We start from the raw sequence: 18,549 nt of genomic DNA, 5'->3' as shown, positions 1-18,549 counted from the left end.
TCTGTCGAGGAGAGAGCCACTGCCTGCTGCTTCTTACTAGTCCATGTGACAGCACCAGATCCCAAACTAAACACATACCCTGCTGTAGACTTACGGTCATCAACCGAACCTGCCCAGTCAGAATCTGTGTAACCACTGAGTATAGGATCAGAACTCCAAGTGTACAGAAGTCCAAAATCAGGAGTGCCACTCACATAACGCAGCACACGCTTCGCTGCTATCCAATGATCAGCCTTGGGAGCTGTCATGAAGCGTGAAATGTAGCTCACTGCAAAACTGATGTCAGGTCTAGTGGCAGTAAGATAGATGAGGCTGCCCACTAGTTGCCTGAACAGAGATTCATCCACAACTAGTGAAGATGACTGAGCTGAAAGTTTGAGCCCGGGTTCCATAGGAGTAGAGGTAGGTTTGCAATCCTGCATTCTGAACCTGTCCACAAGACTTCTGGCATACTTGGACTGAGAGAGAAAGATACTGTTCTCAGTCTGCCAGACTTCAACTCCTAAGCAGTAATGTAGAAGTCCCAAATCTGTCATATCAAAGGTGCGGCACAAATCCTGTTTGATCCCAGTGATCAAATGTGCTGAACTGCCAGTAATGATTAAGTCATCCACATAGACAACCACAAACAGAATATCATTACTAGAATGCTTGATATACAAGTTTGCATCAGATGGACTCCGCTGAAAACCATGATCTGTCAGGTACTTATCAATTTTCATGTACCAAGCCCGAGGAGCTTGTTTCAGACCATAGAGTGCTTTGACTAGTCTACAGACCTTCTGTTCTTGACCAACAACCTTGAATCCTGGAGGTTGCGTCATGTAGACTTCTTCCTATAAGTCACCATTCAAAAAAGCACTCTTGACGTCCATCTGATGGACTTTCCAACTGAACTGGGCTGCCAAGGCAAGAACGAGCCGTATGGTACTCATTTTGGCTGTAGGAGCAAAAGTCTCCTCGTAGTCAATGCCTTCTTTCTGTGAGAACCCACGAGCAACAAGACGAGCCTCATACTTGTCTAGGGTTCCATCAGCTTTGTATTTTACTTTGTACACCCATTTGCAGCTAATGGGCTTCTTCCCTGAAGGAAGATCAGAAAGGGCCCAAGTGTGATTCTTTTGAAGACTCTGGAACTCAGCTTCCATAGCCTGTTCTCATTCAGCTATACCTTTGGCCTCTGAGTATGTCTGAGGCTCAAAAACACTGTGTATGTTAGCCATGAGAGCAAAATTGACTGTATGCTGCTGTTTGCTCTTATTACGGGAGGTTCTACCCTCAATGAGCTCATTATCCCTGAGATCACCAATGGTCTTGGCCCACCATTTAGGCCGGAGAGTATAAGTGCGAACATCTGGAGGAGCTGAAAGAGGCTCAGGATCAGGAGCAGGAGGAGATGGTCATCATGAGTTTCTAACTTTTGGAATCCAACTTGGAGCGCTTAGCATCTGGAATCCAAACATAGGCAACAGAGCCAAAAACCTTCAGATGGCTGATCTTCGGCTTCCGACCAGACCAGACCTCTTCTGGAGTCTTCCCCTTAACAGCCTGAGTAGGAGAACGGTTAAGTAGGTAGACAGCAGTAAACACTGCTTCAGCCCAATACTTATTCGGAACACTCCTGTGTTGTAACATAGAGCGAGCCATCTCAACAACCGTACGATTGCGACGCTCGACAACACTGTTTTGCTGAGGAGTGTAGGGTGTAGTCAATTGGCGTTTGATGCCATGGGTATCACAGAAGTTGGAGAATGCAGAAAAACAAAATTCCCCCCCGTTATCTGTCCTAAGAGTAATGATACTATGTCCAGACTCTTTTTCAACAAAGGACTTAAACTTCTGAAAGATACTAAATACATCTGATTTATGTTTAAGAAAGTACACCCACATCTTTCTACTAAAATCATCTACAATAAGCAAAAAGTATTTGCAACCAGTAACAGAAGATGTATTCATAGGACCACAAATATCAGCATGAAGTAATTGAAGTACCTTAGATGCGCGCCAATGTTTGCCAGCTTGACAGGCGCCACATACTCCAAGATGTTGCATCTGAATATCAGGTAACCCTGAAACAAGTCCCTCCCGAGATAGCTGAGAGAGATACTGAATGTTGAGATGTCCATATCTCTGATGCCACAAAGTGCTGAGAGGAGAAACACGAGCTGCCAGAGCCACTTCAGGAGAATCACCAGTGTCAAGAAGCCTATATAGGCCATGATCCTCTAGACCAACAGCAACAGTAAGACGAGTCTCCCGATCAATGATGGAGCACTTGTGAGCACTGAACACCACATCTAGTTGAGGAGAATTCCTCATAATCTGGCTGACAGAGAGCAGATTAAGTTCCATTCCAGGAACATAGTACACATTCAGAAAAAGGAGAGTCCTATCACCAGACTGTATCTGAACAGTGCCTCTGCCAACAACTGTATACTCCTCACCTCCGCCAAATACAACGGAATCACTGAAAGGAGAGAAGTCTATAAACCAGTCACGCCGATGAGAAAAGTGACGTGATGCACCAGAGTCGATGTACCAAGCAGAAGACCTAGCATGATCTGAAGACCTCTTAGCCATAAAGGCATAAAAGGCAGACTCCTTCTGCTCGGAATGTTCAGCAACATGCGCCTTCTGGTGTGACCCTCCCTGCTTCTTTTGTTCAGAAGCGAGCCTCTGACGGCAATCTTTCTTCATATGGCCATACTTGTGACAATAATTGCACTGCACATTCTTCTTCTTAGCTCCATCCTGTGTCTGAGAAGAGCCTTTCTGCTGAGAAGACTGAGAGGACTGAAATTTGCCTTTATCCTTCTGAAAGGATTGAGCTGTGAAGGCATTTTCCGAGGAGGCTGATGTAGTACCGCTACCAAACTGTTGTTTCCAGCGATCCTGCTGTAGAAGTTTGGTGCACAATTCTGAAAACTTCAGATCAACATTAGTGGAAGTAATATTGAGGGTCTCAATGAAGTGTTCATACGATTTCGGAAGACTTTTCAAAGTGATTACTACCATGTCTTCTTCCTCCATAGTCCGACCAATAGCTTCGAGCTGATCTCGAATGTCCTTAATCCTCGTGAGGTGTTCCTGTAAGGACATACGTTCGTCCATCATAATGGAGAACACTTGATTCTTTAGAAAGAATGCTCGGCTCTTGTCGGATGTCTCATGCAATTCCTTCAGATGCTTCCAAATGTCAGAAGCTGTCTTGCCGGAAGGAATCTGCGGTAACTGATCATCAGTCACTGGGAGTTTGAGAAGCATAACTGCCTCCCGATTGCGTTCATCAAACTTATCTTGATCTGCACCAGGTGTACCAGGACTGAGCTCTTTTCCCAAAACAAGCTGGTCAAGACGCCTATATTCAAAAATGGTCAACATACGCTGTTTCCAGATGTTGTAATTGTGGCCATTAAAGCGTTGACTACCTTCTAACATCAGGTTAGTGAGAGAAGCCATTTGCACGTTTCCCCAAAAAAAAATCCTGGCTGACCCAGAAAAATATGAAGACAACCCAGAAATCCTTGTGAAAAACCCAAAAAGAATCTGCTGTCGGAATTTGGATCCGCTGGCTCAAAAATCGAGGCACCCAAAAAATTCTGACGACGACCCAATTGAGATCTCGAAAAACCCACCACGAATTTGTACTCAGAAAAAAATTTCGACTGAATCTGGAGGGTCAAAACCCTAGCCGAAAGTCAAAAAACGCGGGTTTGACCAAGTTGCAGGTTGCAGAAAAAATGGCAGGTCTGTACCGCGCCGAAAAATGCCGAAAACCTTCGCTAGACAGACTCGAACAGGAAGAATCCCATTACACGGCATAAACACAGTCCAAAACGGACTTTTGAACACAATTTTTTCGAAAATCTGCAGCGAAACTAAGAGGCCCGAAAAATCTCGGAAAAGAATTCACAAATTCTTTATTCAGGCTCTGATACCATAAAACAGTGCGAGACACGCAATGGATTTCAAAGAATTGATTAATATCAGAATGAGCAAGACGCTCATAAATAATACAAGGATATTTACAGGAATAGCAAGTTTCTAATAAGAAACTGCTGAGAAGATCGAAGACGATCTAACCAAAATAGAATATACACTATTGAGCATTAATACTAAAATTAACATTATTTTAATATTCTATTAGACTCACTAGAATTAATGGGGGCTTATTTATTTAGGAATTAGAAAAGGAAAATCCTTAGGAATTATCAAAGCTCTCTTATCTGGTACATAATTTCTATGTTATCAATGAACTCTAAAAATAACATAAACTACGTTTCATGTTCTCAACCATCACGCATGCAAACACAGTCCAATACCAAATAACACAAATCCTTAAATAATATGTATTCTATGAGGTTAAGGATACAAAACAAGATAGAGTACAAACAAAGGAAATTCTTAGATGAAGGTCATTCACTCACCTTTTTACATGCAAGATCTACTTCAATCGAGTGGAGGAAGAATATCCATACCAGCATGTTTGCCCTCCATATGAACCCCTCCAAGTGGCATAGCTGGCTACTTCTCTGTCTGTGCAAGGAGCATGTGAATCTCGTCCATTTGTAGAAGGAGACATTCGCTGTCCACAGGATCTATCCTCTTTTTGCAAGCCGAATTTAATTTCTAAAAATAAGGTCCTCAACACTCCCCTTCTCAAATCTTCCTCTTCACCTATGTATTTTGTTAAAAGCCCTTTTCCTCTACAATTTTATCAACATCATCAACAGTGAAAAAGACGTTGTAGGTGATTGCCAAGAAAAAAAAAAGGTTCTTCCAGGGTAATCAGCTCCCATTGGGAAAGAGGAGGGTTTTCATGCTGCCCCAAGAGGAGTCTCTTCCTTCCCTTTTTAATGCCAGAAATATCGAGTTTTTAAAATGCATGAATGAGAGAAGGAATTCTAGTCGAAGTTGATCTTCTCGTTTCCATCGCTAGGACCACCATGTGTGCACATATATAATCTTAACGACTTCTCATTACTATCAGTTAGGTTCAGTTCAAATTTACTTCCCCCTCTTGCTATAGTTATAAAATAAGCAAATCCCATTATATTTTATCTGCACGTGGCATGTTCATTAATTTTTATTTTTATTTTGAAATAAGTGTACACATAATAGTTTTATTTCAACAATTAAGCGTTAAAATACAAATACAATAATATTAATTTATATATATATATATAAAGAGGCATAATTAAACTTGATTCCTTGTATTTTCCAGGAACCAAATGCATTCCCAGATTTCTTAATGAGTTTTGATGCGATAAGGGTGTGTTAGATTAAGTTTATTTTATTCCATCATTATGATTCAATATGTTTTCTTTTCAGGTTTGATGGGAAAATGATGATGAGGAATGATGATGCACATTCAGGACTACATCAATAAAGATGAAGGATTTTATCTCCAACACGCATCAACATCAAGATAAGGATCATAGCACAAAGTCTACTTTCCAAGGGAAAACTTCACAAGACTACACAAGGAGATTGCACCAGAGGGAAGTCGATACACATACACTTCACTCTTTTAACAATATACTTCAAGCTAGAGAGACCTATACTTCAAGCTAGAGCGACATATCAGCATGAATATCCAGATGGAGAAAATGTACAAGGAAGGAACATATGACTATCTTGAATTTCCTCTAGAAATCCAAGAAGACTTGTCAGTATAAGGAGATGATCTCGGTTGAGGAGGCAATTGCATCTAGATAAGGAATTCAAATCAGAATTACAAGGTCGTGATCAAGGTCAAACATTATTCACAAGGATTCTACAGCAGGATCAAAGTCAGAACCTACATTTCAAGGCAACAGTAGGTTCCACATTTCAAGAGGATGTCATGACAAGGAGGCAATCTAAGACAAGAAATTTGTGATGAAGAGTAATGTAAGAACAAGTTCAAGACATCACAAGGTCAGGATTCCCAAGTTAAGGTTGAAATGTAAGTATGATCAAGATGGATTGTTCCAGAAGAGTTAATCAAAGTTAGAAGATTAGCTTGAACAACATGATATAATTTGGGAATGTGCCTTCACCATCATCATCACATTGAGCTAATGGGATAATGTTGAGTATCAAGAGATATTGCTCAATACTCATTCATGATAACAAATCAGGTCTACAAGTGCTAGTTGAGGTGGCATCTTTGTCATCATTCCACCAATCAACAGTTCCTAACCCTACAAAACAAATCAACACTTCCTAACCCTAGTAGGAAAGATCTAATTTTTTATCTAACATGATTGAGGGGTCTCAATCAGGTTCTAATTGGTAAATGATATCTCTATTTCATTTCTTACTTTACTTGGGATTGTGAATTTAGGGCAAAAACTAGGGCATTTAAAAAAGGAGACATTACAGTTGTAGCCAAGCAGAAGGCTGCACAAGCAAAGGACAAAGTTCAGGGATACACACAGATGGTGAAGTGTTAATGTGAATAAGAACTTGTGGCAGTAAAAAAAATGCAGCAAATAAGATCTGAGATTTATGCCCTTTGAGCTGAACTAAAGCAGCTGAAGGCGGAATGACAACCTTTTCAGGATCACTGCCCATTGGAGCTTCCATTTCTCCAAGCGCGTCCTCTTCTTCCCTTCCTCCTCTTGCTTCTTCTTCGTAAGGGGATAAAGTTGACTGTGAAAAAACATAAATGTGTAGTTTTTGTAAGCGGACATTATGTAAATCTAGTTTTAGGTTTGGCAATTATCAATAGTAGAGCATACATTTATGACCTCTCCCAATGAAAGTTCATCAATTGTACACTTGCACTTGTTTTTATTGTACAAATGAAACCACAAAACATCTAATTTCTGGAACATCTATCCATGTTCGTTTTGTGTATGAGTAAACATTGTGTGAAGAAGCAATTCGTCACTAAGCAACCCAAAAATTGGAAAAACAAGGACTAAATAAATTGATGAAAATCAGCATAGGTTCAAGGAAGGCCTAAGGATGAACCTAACATATGGAGAGCACAATTAAGGAAAAACGGTCTTTGTAAGGATTGCATTCAAGCTGAAGTTGTTACATTTCTTGTAGCATTCCTACCAAGTTCAAACTACCCAAAAAAAAAACTTGTACCACCAATAACAAAACTTTAAGTGAATGCTCTCTCGTATCTTTTATGAAAGATGTTTAGAATCCTCTGTAAGGTTCAGTGGCTCAAATGAATATATAAATAAATACCTTCAGCTCATGTCTTTCATTGATTCTAGAATTGTCAAATGGTTGTGCAGCGGAGCACAGTAGCAAAGCATGTTGCTTAGGGAAGTTTTCAGAACGATGAAAGCTTGTAGAGTATTGTAGAAGCTAGAGAAGGCTAAGAGAATTCTTGGAGGCTCAATTTGAGCAACTGGCTAGTAAATAATACATGATGATAGTAAAGATGAGAAGGAATTACCCTACTCTTCTGGAGCTTACCCAAATTAAACTTCTCTAGGATAAATAACTTATGTTGATCCTCTCATTCCATTTTCCTTTCAATCTTCTAGTTGTTTAATTTCCTTTAATCCAGCTTTTTCACAAATTTAAGTACCTAAGCAAGTATATCACATGTCCATTCAATTGCAAGCATAGTTCTTGTTTACAACAGCAAGTGGAAGTAGAATTCAGTAAGACAAAAGTAACAGAATCAGCAAACATCTTTTATTTACATCATTGCTTTTGTGGATTGAAAGTGCTACAAGTTGGGTGTCCGATAAAAGGGGAATGAAATCTGATGTGTAGCAATTTAGGCATGCATTTCAGCAGGTACACATTACAAATTGAATGACAGATGTAGATGACAGCCCCATAGCTGTAGCAGACATAAATTTCCTGCCTTATTATGTCAGTTTAAGTAGCATACTATCTTGGATCAGCACCTACGTAAAATTTAAATCAGTGGTAACGAATTGCATAGTGGAATATTCAAGTTGATATGGATCATAAAGACCATCCCTTATTTCTCATGTTATATTTAGTTGAGGGATGATATTAAAATCAAAAACAATACCGAAATCTTACAGAAAGAAAAATTAAAATAAAACTTTGAGAAGTCATATTTAGTTTTCAATTAATGCATTCTCAAGTCCAAATAGAGATATCTAATAGCAATGAATATCAAAGGGGAGTCATCTGCTAGACCTGACTTGTTGATGATCACCGTTCAATAAGCTATCACATATTAGGTGTTGACTTGTAGAATATATGTGAAATTTATGTTGGCAAAAATAAAGAATGTGATAACAACAAGAACATGATGGAATACAAGGGTAAGGTTGGTTGACCGTTGCAGCATAAGAAAAAGATTTTCAGTTGTATATAAACGTTTAAAATATAAAAAGTAAATACATACAGATATATATGATAAACATCTCTAAAGCAAAAAAAACTTAAAAGGGCTTCACAATGGCCTGATACAGTCTCCTTGAAAGAATTAACATAAATTCATTTTGGGAAATTTAACGATGATGATAACTCTTAATGTTCTTTAGACCGTACAACCTATTTGATACATTATATATCATGTTTTGTCCTTAAGTGTGCAACACAGAATTGGAGGTGATTTTTTTTTCGCTTATTGCTTTCCATTTTGCCATCCTTCATACCTTCCATTTTCTTAAGGTCTCATCCTTGAAATTGGCTACGTATGTTTTCTTGCGGATGAAAAATAGAAATCCAACGTGGCCCTGCCAACCTATAACTTAAATATTATAACAGATACTCTATAAATGGCAGTGTTTTCCTAAGTTTCCCGCGCAGCGGGATGCAGTTTCGAGGACAACCGAAATTTTCCAAGATTTTTTGCATTTTGGGGGGAAGGGCAGCTATTAAAATAATTTAAATAAATTGAAAGAAGCTGAAATTTTTAAATGTCGATAAAATGTGCTAAATTGGCAATGACAATCCTCCTCCTCCTAGATATGTATGGAGTTTTTCACAATTTAGTTTATGTTACCTTTCTTTATTTTTATGAACCAAATGGTGTAAACTGCCTAGTTCAGAGACACACAAGGGGCGCCCGGTTTCTGTCCCTCGGGCATCACTTGGATCTCAGGGACAGCAGAAGCTGCTAAATTGTCGAGAAGAGCCAGGTCATGGGATTCCTTTAAAGTAATTGTGTTTTACTTTACAAGAAGCCTTATTAAATTGGAGATGCTTGTGTAAGTAATGAAACAACCCTATGCTAATCAGAATGATTAAAAAAACATAGATTTCTGACCTCGTCAATTCTAAAAATTGTGGCTGCCCTTGCTATCTGTCCGGCGAGCTGCACAAAATAGTGAAGGATTCAGTAAGTCCGGAGCCGTGAATTAGCTAGTACGTGTACTTTAGATTGGAAAACGGAAAAACATAATCATGGTACCCTTGTAGCAAGTTCCAGGGACTGGCAATTGTCGATAATGGAACCTGCTACAGCTATGCTTATTGTACTGGGACCTTCATATTCCCCTTCGATTTGGCTTCTCTTCCCATTTTGCTCGTTGTGGATACTCACTTCTCCCTGCCCTTTCCTCTTCTTTGACTTCTTCTTCTTCTCCGCCGCAGCTGCGGCTCCTACTTCCATTGCATTAAGCTCTGGTTTTTTCAACCTCTTCAATACAGGCAATATAAAAGCCTGCCTCCGCCCTTTTTTAAAAAAATATGGAAAAGCCAAACATAAAAACACATGAAACTTATGTATTGGTTCTTAAAACCCCTCTCTCCATATGGTAAAACCCTATGCTTAACATTCACTGTATTTCGGTGATGTTTATAGGGTAAGATGTTAAGATTTTTCAACTCGAGTGTATTTGATTGTGGAATTTTTCCAAGATCAAGTCCATAAACTTATAAAATTATTTTTTGAATGAAAAATAATATTTGGGAATACTAAGGCGTAGGCATATTTGTAAGAGGAGACAGATACAAAAAAAAAGAGGTTTCTTATGATTTTACCAAATTCAGCTAAAAACAATTCCACTGTAGCTACTAAGATGTATGAGTTAGCAGTTGATCAGATATATCATGGTTGGGTTGAAGGCAAAAAGAAAGAGGCTTTCTTTATGAAGGAGATGTATGAGACAGAACAAGCCAAAACTAAAACTTTTGTGCTACACAAAGAAACAAAGGAAGATGGTCTTCAAGGCAATAAAGAATTATACAGCCCCACAACCTCTCCTCTACTATGGTCATTAAAACTATATGTAAGTGAGCTCATGGAAATGAAAAAGAGGATTGAAGTTTTGGAAGCAAAGGGGCAGCAAGAAGACAATAAATTAAGAGAAATTACATAAGTAAGATGGATCCTTGAAAGGGAGAACAAGGCACTAAAAGAACAGATAATGAATTTGCAAAACGGTGTAGAGAGGGGGCAAGAAGAATTAACCAACGTAAAACAAGGATTAGAACAAGCAAAAACAACAAAGAATGATATTTCAGAGTCAACGAAAATTGATATTGTGGCACAACTTGAGGAGTTTCAATCGATAGTGGATGACATGGAATTAAGAGAAGACAAACTAAAGGAGCAGATAAAGGAAGCTAAATCTTGGGCTGAAGTTGTTAATGAATCGACAAGTGGACAAAAGGAAATCATAGAAAACCAAATCAAGAGACAAATAAGAGAAGAAAAAGACAAACAAGACAATAAGGTAAATATCATCACCAAAGGTTTAAAGGACTTTGCAGAGAAGGAAAGAACTGATATTCTAGCAAGGGATTTTCTCAAGGACAAGCTGAAGTGGATAGGTTGTATTCAATAAGCACATAGGATTGGGAAGAAAATAGGAGAAGAAAAGGATAGACATGTGAGAGTTACTTTAAGAAGCTTGGCGGATAAATCTATGATCCAAAAAAATAGGGGGATGCTTAGAGGTACTTATATTTATTTAGATGTAGATTTGAATTTTGCGCAACAAGAAGAGCGAAGGAGAGAATGGGAGAAAGTAAAATCAGCTAGAGAAGCAGGAAAATGGGCATGGCTGAAAAATGGGAAAGCTCATATCAGCAAGCGATGGACACACAAGAAATAGGGATTTGGGCCCCCCGGGAGTGTATAAACATGGTAAGTTGGAACTGTAGAGGTTACCCATGGAGAAGAGGATCGAGTTTGGGGCCCATAGTAGAGGGAAAAGAAATTATTTTTCTTATGGAAACACATGAACATGAAGGATGCAAAGTTCCAGATATTGAAGGATACATTAAATTCTCTATGTGGAATGAAGAGACGAAAATAGGTAAAGGACATGGAGGGATAACAAACCTAATAAAAGAAATATGGTGGGATATTATAAAATTGGAGAAAGAGGACCCAAATAAACAGTTCATATGGCTGAAAATAACAGATGTTGAGGACACTATTTGGGTGGCCGCTTGTTATTTTGCCCCAAAAAGTTCAAAATTTTACAAAAAGAAAAATTTGAATAATGAAGACCCTTATGCTACAATAAAAAAAGATATTTCAGCTTATAGCAATGTAGGGGAAATTATCTTAATTGGAGACTTCAATGCTAGGACAGCAAACAATCAATCTATTCAGTTGAGCAACAATGTAGGAGAAGACAACAACCCCTTATGGCTAGGGGAAAATGAGGATCACCTTTGGAAACAGACTTCACAGGACAAGAATGGGAGTGTTTCACACTTTGGGGCAGAGTTGTTAGGCCCTTGCAGCTTATATGGAATGGTTATATGTAATGGCATGAAGAATTGGCCAAGATCCAACAGTGCTACTTGCAAAACTTACAATGGGCAAAGCCTAGTAAACTATGTAACATGTTCTCAGAACTCTATTTCCAGGTTGTTGAGCTTCAATATTGAGAGATGTCCCATAGAGTTGAACTCTGATCATATGCCTCTTTATATTAAGCTCGACATAAATGCTACGGGATTGCAAGAAGAACAGAAACAGTCTCACAGGAAGGATGTTAAACAAAGTAAAATCCTTATAAATCAAGAAAATCATGAGCTCTTCAAGGCTGCTTTGGAAGAGCACCTACAGTTGGCAAAAAACAACGTAGAATACAAGGGTAACAAAAGAGAAAGAGAGTATGTTGGCAGTAGCATGTTGATCCCTTTGATACATAGAGCTTTGAAGGTGTGCAAACGAACTAAACCCATGAAGAAAGTTTCAAATACCTTTCCAACTAACCATTGGTATGGCGAAGAGTGCAAAGCTACTAAAAAATCTCTTAAAGGGAATGACTCAAGCAAGGAAAACAAGATAATATACAAACAATTGTTAAATCAAAAAAAGAAAAATATGTAATTGTAAGGAGGAAAGAATTAATTGATTTGGGGAAGCACAATCCCAAAGGATTTAGGAAGGAGCTACAGCTAAAGAGAAAACAAATTGAAAACAATATCACAAGTGCCCAGTGGTTAGAATTGTTAAAGATGTGAAATACAACCTCATAGAACCCAGTGAACACCTATATGCAAATAACCTGTCACAACAATGGAACATTCACAAAACACAAAGATTGCTTTGAAAACCTACAGAAAAAGAATGCAATAATGATAATCAGATTGGTTTAGGATTACAAAGGGATCAATCCTTATAAAAGGAGATCAAACCTAAAAAGGAAAACCCTAAAAGCAATTAGTAATTAATAATAAATTAATTATTAATATTCCTAAGTTTAGCTTCCTAAATTTAGCTTAAGTGAAATAGAGAAAAGGTGACTTAATTATTAAATCAATATGATTTCATTAATTAAGTAAATTAATACATTTTACTCTAACACCCCCCCCTAAGATGAAGTTTAGGGGGAAGCTAAAAAAACTAAGAACTAGATGCTAGAAAGCTAAAAATGGGTCCCGGCAACAAGGCTTGATGAGGTACCCAAGTACAATGAAATCTTTGTAAAGTGGAGAAAAAGGAGAAAACCTTGTGGGAACAAAACTCCTCTCCATGAAGAGATGAAAACTCAAGTGAAGGACTAAGAAGCCTCCAAACAAGAATGTTCCAAAAGATAGGAACAAAAGAAGAGCATGAAGAATCACTGAATTATGAAGAAGGTACAAACACTGTCGTAGAATGACTGCTAAGATGCTGAAATAAGAACCTCCTCTGAAACAAAAGATGATCAGGATCAAGAAGACATGAATCTGCATGAGTGTCCTTAATGACACTCCTCGAATCTGAATCAGATGGAAAACACAAGCAAACATTTGGAACTCGAAGATACAGATGGCACAAGTACCAATAGTTTGAAGAACTGATCAAATGAAAAAATGGAAGGTTGCCTCTAGAAATAGGAATGCAAGAGTGTCCACATGGTAAGTATACCATGGGTAACCAGCCAAAATGCATGGGTAACCAGGGGGTAACCAGCCGCTACATTCGCCTAGTACATAGGAACAAATATTGAATACATAGCTCACTCCAACGCAAAACCAAGGAAGCACTAGCACCAATAGTAGAAACCCCCCCATAATGCTGACAAGGGAGAGGCATGACAGATACATTGAATCTGAAAGCCATAATGTAGTGCATGAAGAAGAACCAAGAACATCTAACCATGCAGACATGAAAGTACAAGCAATTACAAAGGGTGTGCAAACCAAGGCACACATGCATGAGAAAGGTATGAAGGAAAACAAAGGAAAACATCAAACCCCCATGGCACTTTATATCATAGTGCGAGTACAATAAGGCACAAAAATGATGTGCAAGATCCCATAATACATGTGCAATACAAAGGCACTTTATCTTAGTGTGTTTACAAAATCATAAGTGCTTACAATGAAAGCTCATAATGTCAAAAAAAAGACACAAGACTGGAAATACATGAAGAACAGCCAAAAAAGAGATCCCACGCAAACGAGAAGTTTCCACGATCTCATATGTCCAAGTAATTCACCAGAGTGTGAAAACACAAAAAACTAAATAAAATGCACCTAGAGTAAAATCTGGAAAAAGTGCATGGATGGCTATGAAGAGCTCTAAAACACCGTACCAATGCCGCTAGAATCACGAAAAATGGAGAAACTGGCTCAAAGTTATGAGCTCGGGACTGAAAACAACACCTCTGACTTCAAATGGTTGTAGAATGCACTAGCAGAAAAATCGGGTGATAAAACCCACAAATATGGAAAGTAGATGAAACCAGCTTTCCAACGATATCTCGTTTGCAATAAAATGATATCGTATGCCCAAGTTATGGCCAAAAGAAAAAAAAATACCTCTTTTAGGGCACAAAAGGGTCAAATGGGCCATGCACAGTTGTTCGTGTTGTTGACGCAAGCAAAATATTCCAAAAATATTCCCTTACATGCCAAAAAAATACCAACTGGAAAAAATTCTTTATTACTGAAAAAAATCCGCCGAAAAATGTTAGCGGTTGTCGGAAAAGGTGACGATGACCGAGAAATCTTTAGACGATCGGAAAAAAAATATTCGACAGAGGTCGTGGCAGGGGTCGGGACGACGGTGGCACGATGATTGTCGTGACGGTGGCAGCAGCGGAGCGCTTGCCAAAAAACGATCGCTGATGGCAACAAAAAACATCGACGAGGGAAGGGGAGGTTGCCGACGGCGGCTGAGGTGGCTCCACCGGCAGGGTTGGCAGTACCCTACGTAGGCTCCCCCAAATTCTTCTTTTCTTTTTTTTTTGCTTTTAAAAAACTTTTACCATAGTTTTTTTAACAATTATTTTTGTAACAAATTTTTTTTTGGAAAAGAATAAACCAAAGAATAAAAAATACCCGATTTTTTCTCGAAGAGCGTGCACAGGGGGTACGGTCGTATGACCATACAAATTAAAAAAAAATTGCCTCAGAGGTCAACAATACCCAAAGTAGTCGAATTATATATCAAAATTTGTGGAATCAGCCTCCTGAATCCAATCGTGAGTCCTTTTGGGCCCAAATTGCTCCGAAAATCAGGTGCCCCCCTAGATCAAAAAAATAAAAAGTCAAATCTTCAAACCCTCAGATCTGGCCCCGTGAATAAAAAATTGACAAATAAAAGGTCAATCTTGACTATTTCCCACGTGCTAGATTCAATGGTGAGGTCCAAATCAACCCAAATTGCACAGAAGACGTGCTATAGGTAGAATATCCCATTCAAACGAACAGGAAAGTCTCAGGTCTGAAGCTCTGATACCATGTTAAAGTTGTGAAATACAACCTCATAGAACCCAGTGAACACCTGTATGCAAATAACCTGTCACAACACTGAAAGATTCACAAAACACAAATATTGCTTTGAAAACTTAGAGCAAAAGAATGCAATAATGATAATCAGATTGGTTTAGGATTACAAAGGGATCAATCCTTATAAAAGGAGATCAAACCTAAAAAGGAAAATCCTAAAAGCAATTAATAGTTAATAATAAATTAATTATTAATATTCCTAAGTTTAGCTTCTTTAATTTAGCTTAAGTGAAATAGAGAAAAGGTGACTTAATTATTAAATCAATATGATTTATTAAGTAAACTAATACCTTTTACTCTAACAAGAATATGCAAAGCTCTTATATGAGCAAACAAACGAGAAATGTAATCCACCCACAATTATAATTTTTGCTGAGCTTTTCTCAATGAAATACATCAAACAAGGTATAAAGAATTTGGCAAGTGGTAAAGCACAAGACATTGACAGTTTACAGGCATAATTTTTAAAATGGGGAGTTGATCTCCTAGCTCCTCATATCAAGAAGATCTTTAATGGAGTTACTCAAAACATCTTTTTGATTGAATGGACAACTAGTGTGCTTATTCCTCTTCACAAAAGTGGAGACATCAATAACCCTTCTAATTACCGTGCTATTATGGTCAACCCTCTCTTTGAGAATCTTTTTGGGAGCATGATAGAGCGTCGAATCAGTTAAAGGGCAGAAAAAGAGGGAAAAAGGGCAAGAGGTCAGGCGGGTTTCCGGCCTAAACACTCCACTGTTGACCACTGCATCATTCTAAGATACTTCATTAAAAAAGTCTGGGACAACCAAGGAGGAGAGGCCTTTTGCTTCTTTTTTTATTTCAAAAAAGCTTTGACATTGTCCCTAGGGATAAGCTTTGGCACAGAATGGAAGAGTTGGAGGTTCCAAAGGATTTTAGAGCGGTTGTCCACAAACTTTATGAGCAGGTTAGAGCCAAAATCAGAAGTAAAGAGGGTATGTCTAAATGCTTTGGTAGTGACATCGAGGTCAAACAGGGTTGCCCTTTGTCTCCGACATTTTTTGGTTTATATTTTGACAAACTTGAAGAGTGGTTAAACAATACCAATGGAGAAGGCATCCAATTGGTGAAATACATTGTAAAGTTACTTCTATATGCGGATGACCTTATTCTTATCGCAAAATAGACACAAGATTTGAGAGAGCATTTGAAGGCTCTTGAGCTCTTTTGCTAGGAGGTTGGGATGCAAGTGAACACTAGCAAAACCAAAGTCATGATTTTTTCGTTGAAAAGGAAGAAGCAGCAAGTTAATTTCATCTTCAAGGGCAGCCCCTTGGAAGTAGTGGTGGGGTACAAATACCTAGGAATTGATTTTCACAATAGGCTCAGCTGGGAAACATGCAGATCAAAGAGGATCCAAGGGGGATGGGGAGCCTTATACCTTCCTCAAAATAGGTGTAGGAAAGCTGAATTGTGGGATTGGAAAAATAAGAAAACCCTTTTTAGTGTGTTAATGGTGTCGATTATCCTCTATGGGTGTGAAGTCTAGGGGAACAGCATGTCAAATCACAAATGGACACAAATAGAAAATTCAAAAACATCTAATCACTAGCAACCTCAAAGTCAAATCAACGATACCTTATGAGATTCTTTTAGCAGAAGCTAGTATGTTCCCAATTGAGGCCTCAGCAATAATTCGGTTGATATGCTACTTAAAAAATATTGAAAGTATGGATAAACATCATTGGCCCAAAATGATTGTAGAAGAGGAGTTATGTCGTAGAAAGAAGACATGGAAGAAACAAAACAATAAGTGGATGAACAAGTGGGACATAAATATGAAAGACTGTCCCAACACTAAAGAGGAGATAAAAAAGTGGGTATTTGAAAAATTCAAGAATTTCATGTGGACAAAACACTTAGGTAGAAAGAAAGCATACTATATTAAAGAATTTAACCATAGTTGGGATCATGAAGAAAAAATTTATTTGAGAGAAATGATCAGCGGAAAGGCTAAAATTCTAATTGCTCAATTGAGGACTAGATCTCATCATTTGAGATGCGAAACTGGTAGGTGGAAGCTGCCCAAAGACTGGGAAGAAAGGACATGCATTTTCTATAGCAAGAGTGCAGTAGAAACATAATGGAATTTCATCAAGGAGTGTGCGGCATATGAGGATATTCGCAATCAGTTTGAGAACGAATTAAAGGTGGATAGTCTAAATGAAATTTTTGAAGAGACAAAGATTCACACAACAACAAGTTTCTTACTCAAAATCCATAAGAGAAGAACCAACATGGAAAAGATCTTGAAAATGGGTTAATTTTGTTTCTTGGTCCCTTAGACCCTTGGGTCTCATGGACGTCATTAAAATTCCTTCATTCGTTTATTATTATATTTGCAAAATCTTGCAGTGTTATGATTTATGAATCATTCATTTTAGAGTTCTTTAATTCATTTATTTTCAGTTTGTTTTCATAGCATGTCTAGATATATGATATTTTTCATTATTGAACAGTAATAAAATATCACATAATTTGACACACTATGAAAATACAAAAGTTATTTTTTTCATACTACAATGAATGAATGAAGGCTTTTAGTATTGTTCACAAGACCGTGTAGTCTATGGGGCCCGAGGGTAGTAACAAAGTTGCCTTGTGTACAAACATTCTCAATAGGATTTGCCCAAATAATGCTTGAGTAATATTTGTTTTCTTTTTTGATCTTGGATCTTCTACTATGTATCTTGGTCAAAAAGTATGTTGTTTTCATTAGCCTCTCCTCTTAAAAAAGTATTTGAAGAGCCAACTTGTTTTGGGTGAAAATGGAAACGAGTAATATTAGGACCTAACTCCACTTTCATTTAAACATTGAAATACGAAAGCACCTAGAGGAGTGATTGTCCTTGACCAACTCTCATGAAAGAGAGTCAAGGGATGCTTATAGGGTTTCTATTTCTTCGCTACTATGAAAGGGAATATGTAAGATGTAGGTGAGTATAAAACTATGAGGCAAATACAAAGGAAAGTGAATATAACAGCAAGTACAATAGACTAATTTATAACCAAACTGAGACAAGAAGTAAAAAAATGAAAAAAGGATTTGATTGTGCCCCTGAAGCTCAAATTTGGAGCAAAATTGATAGGACTGGGTTTTGGGCACCCAAGTTTGATGACCTATGATCTAAGGATTTGATCTCTGAGATAGTCTGTAGAATGACCTGAAAATCCGATGCAAGCACCCTGATCCTAGAGGACAAGAGCATGGGGTACCTTGGTCCCTAAAAGTTAGGTTCAATTTCTAACAGAAGACCTACACATGTTTGCTAAGATCTTCCAAAAACTTCCCGCTCTAATGGAAACTTATAATTGTACTTACAATCTGAAAAATGGTGGTGTTGTGGCTATATAGGGGTTTGTCTTAGTCAACCCCCTTGTTTTGGTGATTTCCACCTCTAC

At 38.1% G+C, this 18,549-nt stretch overlaps 1 protein-coding gene across 2 annotated transcripts in view; it reads right to left on the bottom strand.

Annotated features, from left to right (window-relative positions):
* LOC131060851 (uncharacterized) overlaps positions 1–9,711 on the bottom strand; it is a 201,312-nt gene extending 191,601 nt beyond the window's left edge. The window contains exons 1-2 of one of the 2 annotated variants that reach the window (XM_057994274.2): positions 9,350–9,711; positions 9,206–9,253 (exon numbers count right to left, since the gene is read on the bottom strand). In XM_057994274.2, coding sequence (XP_057850257.1) covers positions 9,206–9,253; positions 9,350–9,550 — 249 coding nt within the window. In that variant the 5' untranslated portion in view covers positions 9,551–9,711. The remainder of the gene's footprint in view (positions 1–9,205; positions 9,254–9,349) is intronic. The other variant, XM_057994268.2, reaches the window with a different exon arrangement.
* Positions 9,712–18,549: the final 8,838 nt, after the last annotated feature.

Source organism: Cryptomeria japonica, chromosome 5 (genome assembly GCF_030272615.1).
Source record: "Cryptomeria japonica chromosome 5, Sugi_1.0, whole genome shotgun sequence".
In the NCBI taxonomy this organism is placed as follows: domain Eukaryota; kingdom Viridiplantae; phylum Streptophyta; class Pinopsida; order Cupressales; family Cupressaceae; genus Cryptomeria; species Cryptomeria japonica.
This window is presented reverse-complemented; position numbering and strand designations above follow the sequence as displayed.